The sequence below is a fragment of the Tupaia chinensis genome, unplaced genomic scaffold, assembly GCF_000334495.1.
Source record: "Tupaia chinensis unplaced genomic scaffold, TupChi_1.0 Scaffold138665_1, whole genome shotgun sequence".
NCBI lineage: Eukaryota > Metazoa > Chordata > Mammalia > Scandentia > Tupaiidae > Tupaia > Tupaia belangeri.
The window spans coordinates 1,624,311-1,634,635 of NW_006198557.1; the positions used below are offsets into that span (position 1 = coordinate 1,624,311).

Sequence of the window (10,325 nt, forward strand, 5' to 3'; positions counted from 1 at the left end):
CGGGCGCGCCTATTACGCGTCATCATTCAGGACCAGGTCTAGGTGACGTCACTTCCGCTCCAGCCTCCGGCGGGGCGGAGCTACGGCTTTTAAACCTCTGCGGCGCTGGCCGTCTTGAAGCTGAGAAGTTCTGGTTTCATTTCGCAGGGTAGCACCCCTGATTCGGCTCAGCGCTGGGCTTGGAGGCAGAAACAGATCTAGAGGCCAAGGTCGAGGGTAGAACCGGGTCTCTGGACCGAACTGCAGTGGGCGCACGGGGCCCATGCCCGGGGCGCGATGGGGAGGCGGGACCAGGACCAGAGCTGGGTTGGGACAGAGGAATAGACCCTATCGGCAGGACTCGGGGCGATCTTACCCCGCAGCGTGCTCCTCAAAAGCTTTTCTGTCTGCCTCTGTCCGAGGTCATGCAGCCCGACCTTACAGCGAGTCTCTCATGGTGGTAAATAAAGTGATCTATCCTTCCACACAGTCAATCCTTAGCTCTTTAGCCTTTTTTAAAAAATAAAATTATTCGAGGGGGGCCGGCAGGTGGCAGTGGTGGTTGTGGCTCTGGTCGCCCCTAGGGCCAACACGGTTTGAGTCCTGGACCTGGTGGCTTGCTTTCTCATTTTCTCTCTCTCTCTCTCTGGTCAAATTAATAATGAGGAAGGAAATGGGAATTAAAAAAAAATAAAGTAAATAATAAGTTATTTGAGTCTTGGACTGGTGGCTTGAAAATCATTCTGTGCGTGTGCAGTGCATGCCCAAAATCTCCCCAGGGAAAATAAAAAAGAAGGGATCGCCTCGTGGCCAACCCCTCTAGGGGGAGATTTCTCGCTTTCCCTCTCACTGTATCTGTCCTCTCTCTCCCCAGCAGGAACCTGTGCCCTAAGGCAAATGGCTCTAAAAATAAACAAACAAACAAACAAATAAAATTTGGGCAGCAAACAACTCTGTAAGTGGGTTCCTTTGTGTTTTCAGTGTTATTTACAAGCCATGATTGCGTATGCTCACCAGACAGAGGGAGAGTGAGAAATCACCCTCCCATCAGGTGGGGTGGTATGCAGTCATCTCTTATCTATTCTCCTCTCAGGATTTTTGGCACGCATACCTATGTGCACACATATGTGATTTTCAAGCTGTTGGGTCTGTGGTTTGGACCGCACAGCCCCCTTAACCTCCATGTGCCTGCTGGATCCCGTATGTCCAAAATTGTAAAACTCTATGAACACCTTATTCACCAGTTTTTCCTTTAAGCTTTATGATTGTTTGCTCCAATTGTTGTCTCCTGCCTCAGCTGTGATGTCAAGAACTGGCTGTAATTGTTCACAACCAATGACCTGAGGAGTTTTTGTCTGCTCTGGGAAAGCCCTGAGTTAGACCAAATATTGGCTGGCTCGCCAGTAGTAATTTACCAGGGAACCACCGGACTGGGTAAATAATATTCTGGGAACGAGGTTTGGAGGAACTGGCGCCTTTGTCGTTTTTTCTGATCTTAAAGCAATCTTCTATGTCACACTATTCATTTGTCCCCATCCCGCTTTTCTGGTCATATTTCGATTTTCTCAGCATCAGCAGTACTTGCATTTATCAAATTTGTTTTCCTGTATCTGCTGACATTACTGTATTTGCTCATAAATGAATCAAGTAACTTGAACACTTGTTCATTTTAGGGGCTCAGTAGTAATTGGGTTGTTGGAAAAGTCATGACACATTTTTGCATAAGAAAACAGAAAAGTACATCATGACTTTTCTGACAACCCAACAGTATGTGTTAAGAGGACTAATTTAAAAGTTAAATGATTGGGATCAGCAGATGGCATAATGGTTATGTCTCCGGACTCCTGTGTAGTTGACTGCAGTTTGAGTCCCACACCTGACAGCTTAATATTCATGCTGGGCACGTGTGTGTCAGTACCCAAGATCCAGACAGGAGAGTGGAGAAGGGACTGCAGTGGGGCCATTGTCCCTGGGGGGGGGGTGATTTCTCACTTTCTGTCTCTGTCTCTCTGGCGAGTACACACACCCTACAGCAAACATTTCTTAAAAAAAAAAAAAAAAAAGAAAAAGGTAAATTATATTTTATCTAATGTAAAAACTTTCCATTTTAAATTGGATATCATAAATTTTCTTTTAAACAAAGTCCTAATTGATTGGGACCAGCGGATGGCGTAATGGTTACGTCACTGGACTCTCACCTAGTCAACTGCTGTTCGAGTCCTGGACATGGTGGCTTAAAACTTAAGCTGGGTGCGTGTGTGTGCGTGCTCAAAATCCTGAGAGGAGAATAAGGAGAAGGAATTGTGGTGTGGCCCTTCCTCCTTGGGGAGTGATTTCTTGCTTTCTGTCTCTCTGGGGAGCACATGTGCCCTATAGCAAAAATCTCTCTAAAAAGAAAGATGTCCAACAGCTCATGCAGGCAAACACCTGGACGAGATACATCAGTCCGGGAGGGAGTGGGTCCTCAAGAGGCGGATGCACCTTCCTGCAGCCCGGATCCAGAGGGAAAAATTCTTACTGTCATGTAGATGCAGTTTGGCTTGCCCAAGGGCAAGGACTTGATTTTTGGTCAATTAGCATCCAGAGGCTAGGGCATCTTTATTACATGGGAGGGAGTTAAACATGCCAGCAGGTGGTGTGCTGCTTAAAGGCACTGGGCTATCACATTGTTGATTGCAGTTCAAGTCCTGGACCTGGTGTCTTGCTCTCTCTATCTGGTGAGTCCACGAGCCCTGTGACATGTTTTTTTTTTTTTCAAATTTTTTTGGGGGGAGAAGGTTTTGCTAGAGGGCACGTGCACTTGTCAGAAAGACAGAGAGAGATAGACAGAAAGCGAGAAATCACCCCCTTCCCTCCAGCGGGAATGGCCACACCACAATCCCTTCTCCTCCATTCTCCTCTCAGGATCTTGGGCATGCCAGGTGTGTGTTTAAGCCACCGGTCCGGGACTTGAACCGTGGTCAACTATATGGGAGTCCAGCGACATAGCCATTATGTCAACTGCTGGTCCCTCCCTGTAACATGTTTTTAAAAAGATTAAATAATTTGTTTTTAAGAAGTTTTTGCCTTAGGACGCATGAGCTTGCTGGGGAGAGAGAGACAGAGACAGAGACAGCGAGAGGGAAGGTGGGGAATCACCCCCAAAGGGGATGGCCAGGCTGCAATCCCTTCTCCATTCTCCCTCAGGATTTCGGGCACACACACACATATGCCTCCAGTGTGAGTTCCAAGCCATCGAGTCTGAGACTTGAACTGTGGTCACCCATGTGGGAGTCCAGCGACAAAACCACTACACTATCTGCTGGTCCCTAAATCTTAAAAAAAAAAAAAAAAAAAAAAGCTCTAAAAAAATGTCACATGCAGATAGGAGCATGGGGACACTTTGGGGGCACTGGTTTGCTTCTTGATTATTCTGTGCTCACATGCTAGTAACAGGTTTTTGCTCGACTGAACTCTAGTCAGATTTCTTAACCTCCATACGGGCACCTCCTTGAAAATGCAGTTTTAGCAAGAACTCTGCCAACCTAGGAGAAATGCTAAGGCAGTGTAAGTAAAGCAAAAGAGTTATTTGGGTCAGGGTTGTTGATAATGTCCAGGGGCACACTGCACAAGCCACCCTGAATATTGTGCACCGAGGTCTTACAGATTTCAGGACACTTTGTTTTTTTTTTTTTTTTTTAAGAATTATTTATTTGAATTTGACCGGGACAGAGTGAGAGAGAGAGAGGGAAAGTGAGAAAGGAATCCACCAGGCCCGGGACTTGGACCACAGCTGGCCCTGTGGGAGTCTGGCGTCCTCAACCACCACGCCACCTGCTGGCCCCTCAGGGTACTTTTAAAGGAAAACGTTGGGAATGGGAAAGGGGAGTAGCAAGAGTCTCGTAGAGCAGTGATTGTTTCAAGTCTAAGGGCAGCAGGATGACTTCTGTAACTCTAGGAGATGTGATTATGGAAGGTAAGGGAGGACTGTATCTGCACAATAAGCATATTCATAAAACATAAAAGTCCAATGGGGCCAGCAGGTGGCATGGCAGTTAGGGTGCTGGACTTGCACATGGCCGACCACACTTCAAGTCCCGGACTTGGTGGCTTGCTTTCTTATTTTCCCTCTCTCTGTTTCTCTTTCTGGTAAGTGCATGTGCCCTATAACAAATTAAAAAAAATTTTTTTGGAGAGATTTTTGCCATAGGGTGCCATGTGTAAAAAGACAAAGAGAGAGAGAGAGAGAGAGAGAGAGAGAGAGAGAAACAGAAAGCAAGAAATCACCCTCCCCTGCCCCCAGGGGGATGGCCATGCCATAATCCCTTCTCCTCCATTCTTCTCTTGGGATTTTGGGCATGTATGCACATGCACCAGAACTTGAAGCCAGAATTTGAATTGCTGTTGACCAAGTGCCTTAACCACTGTGCCACTTGCTGGCCCCAAGTAAATAGTTAATTTTTAAAAAGAGGTTTTTTGCCTTAGGGTGCTTGTGTTTGCCAGAGAGAGAGAGAGAGAGAGAGAGAGAGAGAGAGAGAGAGAGAGAGAGAGAGAGAGAGAGAGAGAGAGAGAGAGAGAGAGAGAGATATCACCCTCTGGGGGGATGGCCATGCCACAATCCCTTCTCCATTCTCCTCCCAGGATCTTGGGCATGCAAACACCTGCCAGGAATGGTTTTCAAGACACCAGGACCAGATCTGGGTCCAAACAGTGGTTGGCCATGTGGGCCATGTGGAGTCTAGCATTGTAACTGCTATGCCATCTGCTAGTCCCAATAAACAATTTTTAAAAATATTATTTAACTTTATTTATTATTATTATTTTCCAGTTTGATCAGAGAGAGACAGAGAAAGAGAGAGAGGGAAAGTGAGAAAGGAAGCCACCAGGTCCAGGACTTGAACCGTGGTTGGCCATGTGGGAGTCTAGCACCTTTACCACCATGCCACCTGCCAGCCCCCCCCCCTCAATAAACAATTCTTAAAAAGTAAAATAACCGGATATGGACCGGCTCAGTGGTGCATCAGTAGAGCCTTGCTCAAGTCATGCCGGACCTATATGGAAAATTACGTTTGGTTCCACAGTCCCCCTATTCATGCCGGGTGTGTGAGCACCCATGATCCTGGCTGACAGGGAAGACTGGTGGCAGGGGCGGGGGACTGTGGTGTGAGACTGTTGAGTCTTCTCTCTGTCTCTCACTCTCATTAAGTACATTTATTTAAAAAATAATTGGATTCTGGCCAGCAGGGGGAGTACTGTTTATGGAGCCGGACTCTCATTTGGCTGGCTGTGATTTGAGTCCTGGATCCGGAGACTTAAAACACATCGGGTGTGTGTGCGTGTGTGTCCAAAATCCAGAGAGGAGAATGGAGGAGAGACTGCAGCATGGCCATCTCCCTGGGGGGGGGGGAGGGATGGATTTCTCACTTTCTCTTTCTGTTTCTGTCTCTGGAGAGTACATGCATCCTACAGCAAAAATCTATCTCTAGGGGCTGGCAGGTGGTGTGGTGGTTAAGGGAGCTGGACTCCCACATGGCCAACAGTCGTTCAAGTCCCAGGTCTGGCAGTTTGCTTTCTCGCTTTCTCTCTCTCTCTCTGTCCTTCACTTGTCAAATTAAAATAAGTAAAGTTAAATAAAATAATTGTTGGGACCAGCAGTTGGTGTAATGGCTATGCCGCTGGACTCCCATGTAGTTGACCGCGGTTCGAGTCCCAGGCCCAGTGGCTTAAACTCATGCTGGGCGCGTGTGCGTGTGTGCCCAAGATCCTGAGAGAATGGAGGAGAAGGGTATGGCCATCCCCCTTGGGGGGTGATTTCATGCTTTCTGTCTCTCTGTCTCTGTCTTTCTGGGGAGTGCATGTGCCCTATAGCAAAAACCCTCCAAAAAAAAAAAAATTCTTTTAAGAAAAATGTCTTTAAAAAAAAGATCATCTTCCCTCTACACGAATAATCAGTGAAATAATGAAAGGAATAAACTAAATGCCTAAAGAGGATTGACTAATGGAAAGCAAGAGTTTATAGCATAGATCAATAGCCTTAGTTTTAAGCACGCCGCCCTGTGAACAGGGTTATAGCAAAGGAGGCTAGGTCAACGTGCCACTGATGAACATCCTATTCCTTAGCCCACGTGGACCGATCGAGGCCCTAACCTAGATTCCACGCCTAGGCTGTCATTCAAGCCCCGCCCCTAGCTTTGTCCCGCCCCCTGAAGCCCCGCCCCTCGATTTCGTCACCCTTTTAGACCCGCCCCTCGGAGTACTTAAAAGCCCCGCCCCACGCCGCAGGCCGAGAGTAGCCGGCCCCGCTCCAGGCCCACCCACGGTTCTGGTCTAGTCTGCCCCAACGTCTGTAAATCGCCACTCCTGCTCAGCTCCTGGCTGAATTGGGCCTTTGCCCCCACCGACTGACGTCACCCCGGCCCCACCAAGGCCCCGCCCCTTGCGCGGGACGCCACTCGACACCGGAAGCAGGAGCGCGGGTCTGCCGCCATGTCACCTTGCGCCTCCAGCCTCCTCTGAGGTAAATTTCTGCCTCAGTCCGCGTCCTAGCGGCCCGCAGAAGGCGGAGGGCTCCGGCTGGAGGCCGGGGGTCACGGCCAGCCTCTGGGGTCGCTCTCCCGGCTGCTGCCCGGTCCCCGCGCCCGCGGTCGTCCGGGGCCCCTTCGGGGAGCCCCAGCCACCCCGCCTGTACCCGGGTCGTCACCGGGATGGCTCGGATGCAGGCTGGAGTGGCAGAACCACTGTCCCGGGTCATCGGTCTCCAAAAGCAGCCTTTGCTCTCTTTGCAGAAAGGAAAAGCATCTCAGCCATTCGGGTCACGGGGACGAGGGGCTCCACGTCCTGCTCTCGGCGCGGATCTGTGGATTTGGGCGACTTGGGTGAGCACCGGGTGACATGAGCCTCCGTTCGGTCCCCACCGCTCGCTCGTGTCCTTAGGCCTGAGACTGTGAATTTTACTTTCCAAAGGGTTTTAAAAAAAAAAAAAAAAAGAAATGATTTTATTTAGCTGTATTTGCTTTTTAATTTGACCAGAGAGAGGAAGAGAGAGAGAGGAAGGGAAAGTAAGAAAGCCCCCAGGTCCGGAACCGGGGTGAGCCTGTGGAGTCCAGCGCCCTTAACCACCACGCCACCTGCCGGCCGCTGTGAATTTTACTTTCCGTGGCTCCAGTTTGATACATTATATCCAGGTCCCTGAAAATGCAGGGACTGTTAAATACTTTGTAACCTGTCTCCAGGATGAGTACATTTTAATCAATAAAGTGACACAGAATCATTTAGCTGTCGGTTTGGTACATTTTTACACAGAACTTATTCGTTACAGTTTATTCGTTACATTGTCCATTTCTTTTTATTTACTGCACTTGCCAGCACTTCCCATTCCGTGTGGAACAGCATATACTCCGCATCCTTCCTTGCCTTGTTTCTGAACTCAGGAGCTAGGAGGGCACATCAAAAAGTGTGTGGAAGAAAATGGGATTAAAACATGAGTTTTGGTGTAAAAAAACTGGAATCTATGCATTTTTTTCATACTCTGCATTTTCCACATCTCTTTGAAGACCCTTCATATCCTACCATTTCACCATTAAATTGGATGTTTGCTGTAGGTGTTTGTAGGTATGCATTTTTCCCTAATAAAATCTTTTCCCTCTTGTCCTAGTGGACTAAATTATTAACATCAATGGATATTGAAATAGATTAGTGATGGGTTTACGTCTAAGTGGATGAATCATGTAATTTTCCTTGGGTTGGCCACACCGTGATCCCTTTTCCTCTATTCCCTTCTGTTCCATTCTCGGAATTTTGGGCATGCACACACATGTGCCCAGTGTGATTCTCAAGCTGCCGGGTCTGGGACTCCAATTATGGAGTTAGCTGTGTGGGATCCAGTGCCTTAACCATCACACCATCTGCTGGCCGGACTGTTTACAGTTTTTAATTTTGCTAATTTTAAACTATTTTTTTTTTTAAAGCGAAAGACAAGAGGACTGAACAAAATGGACACACAAATAGGTATTTTTGGTAGGGTCCGGTTATGTCATGATCTCCCCAGCCTTCTGGTTAGGATTACAGAAGTGTGCTACTATGTCTGGTCTGTTCAGGTTAGTGCAGGACCTGACCCTAGGGCTCCTGAGTGGCCCCAGCTTTGCACAGCGGCACCCTACTCCTTGTGCCACTGGGTCTGGGCCACCTCTTTTTCTTTCGAAACATTGTGCTGCTTCTTTCCCAATCTCGTACCTCAACAGTCCATTCGTAGTGATTTTATTTTCTACTTCTGGGAGTTGATGATACTTGTAAATAGGAAAATATATACTGAACTATCTGTGGGTTTCCAGTGTTATCTGAAAGTTATTTTTTTTCCACCCTGCTACATAACTAGTCCTGGCTTGTTAAACATAAATATATGCATCTCCTTATCCTTACAATGTACTGCATTTTTATAGGAACCCACACCTGATATAGTTCACTCTCCTAACCCAAAAGATTATAGTATCAATGCACTTCAGGATTTGTCTGTCTTTTTCAGTGCTTTCTTCCTCATGCTTGCATATAATAGAGCGGGGGTCATATTACCTACATAAATATAAAACGAAGGAGCAGGAGAGAGAAACATCCTTGGCAGAGATACAGGGTTTAGTCAGGAGGAGCAGCTCCTCGTTATTGGGAGCGGGAGCCCTCCAGAAGCCTGAATACATCAGGGCTTTCTTGGACTGCGTTGTTGGTCATGTGGGATTCAGTGCATTAACCACCATAACACCCCCTGGTCCAACAGTTATTATTTTATTTTTATTATTATTTTTAAAATTTGCTATAGGGCATATGTGCTCACTAGAGAGAAACAGAAAGAGAAAAAGAGAGAAAAAAAAGAGAGAGAACAAGAGTGAGTGAGAAAGCAACCACCAGGTCCGGGACTAGAACCATGGTTGGCCATGTACAAGTCCAGAACCTTAACCACTGCCCCACCTAACCCTCTTCTTTAAGATAAGCAAGGATTAGAGCTCTGTTTTGTAGCTCTAAAGGTGATGAGGTTGTGCAAGATAAGGACGTGTTTGCTTGGGTGCCCTGGGGCGTGCGTGCATACGTGTTTTGAGGAGAGTTGTCACTCATAACTGATGTGCTGTGGTATCCAGGCTCACGAGTGTGGGAACTGTGGGGAGGTCTGTCTAGTTTCACATGTCTTCTTCCATTTTACCTCTAACTTTTCCATCTTTCTCTTCAGGGAACATGGGGGAAGCAAAAACAACTGCTGAGCTACAGAAAACTATGATACAGGTAAGTAAAAGGCAATGATTCTGTAAAATAATATTCCTATTTCTCCAGGTCTCATTCTGATTGCTTTAGGGCAGAGGTTGGAAATCTGTTTCTGTATTGGACCACACAGTTAAGTACGAATATTTCAGGCTCAGAAGGCCTTAGCGTTTCCATTGCAAGTCAACGCTGCCATTTTAGCACAAAAGCAGCCATAAATGATACATACATATGTTTGACTGTGTTCTGATAAAACTTTATTTACACAGACAGGTGGCAGGCCAGATTCAGCCTGTGTGCCATGGGCACGTGGGGCCTGGCTTTTAGGTTGTGCCTGTGCAGGCTCCTGGGCCTCTTGTCTGTGAGGGATGGGGTAAGGGCAAAGTCCCCATTCCCTCACTGTTGTTTTGTTTTGTTTTGCCACAAGGCACATGCAATGCAGGAGAGAGACAGAGAGGGAAAGTGAGAAGTCACCCCCTAAGGGAGATGGCCAAGTGGTCCCTGCTCCTCCATTCTCCTTTCAGGATTTCATTTGGCTGTTCCTAACAGATTAATCAAACCCAAGGAAGAGGTCACGAGAGCCCCAGTTTATACTCAGTTGGTCAGAAACATAGTTGGCAATACTTGCAACTGGCCTCTGAAAGGGGGGGCAGTTTTATGGGACTGAAGCCTCAACGTGTGGGATCTGACACTGTCTTCAAGTAAATAGCATCAGAATTACAGGACAGCCAGCTGGCATCTGCTGGAGAGTTGCTTGGTGTGTGGGAAAACCCCCCCCCCCCCACATATCTGGTGTCAGAAGCATTCTGTGTTACATTAAGTGACTGTGTAACAGAGTAGGAAAAACATTCAGTTTTTCCTATTTAATTACCATCAAATTGCAGAGAGAAAAATGTGTCATGTTTTACAACTGTTAAAGCTACGAGGCGAGGTTAGGTCAGTCAGGAAATGTGTGGGTAGAAAGGGAAAGGGATCAGAACACTGAATCTTAGAGTGCATGCTGGGAGGACACAGCATCTTCCCAACTTGCTGTGGACTCTCAGTACCCCAGTGCTGTCAGCTTCACGCTTCCTTTTTTTTTTTTTTTTTTAAAGGAATTTTTTAATTTTTTTTTTTCATTATTT

At 47.1% G+C, this 10,325-nt stretch overlaps 1 protein-coding gene across 4 annotated transcripts in view; it reads left to right on the top strand.

Annotated features, from left to right (window-relative positions):
- The first annotated feature begins 6,236 nt into the window (after window positions 1-6,236).
- The window catches only part of ZNF699 (zinc finger protein 699), a 10,278-nt gene continuing 6,189 nt past the window's right edge, over window positions 6,237-10,325 (top strand). The window contains exons 1-4 of one of the 4 annotated variants that reach the window (XM_027765547.1): window positions 6,237-6,475; window positions 6,744-6,833; window positions 7,926-7,965; window positions 9,173-9,225. In XM_027765547.1, the coding sequence (XP_027621348.1) occupies window positions 7,950-7,965; window positions 9,173-9,225 (69 nt within the window). In that variant the 5' untranslated portion in view covers window positions 6,237-6,475; window positions 6,744-6,833; window positions 7,926-7,949. The other 3 variants (XM_027765548.1, XM_027765546.1, XM_027765549.1) reach the window with 3 other exon arrangements.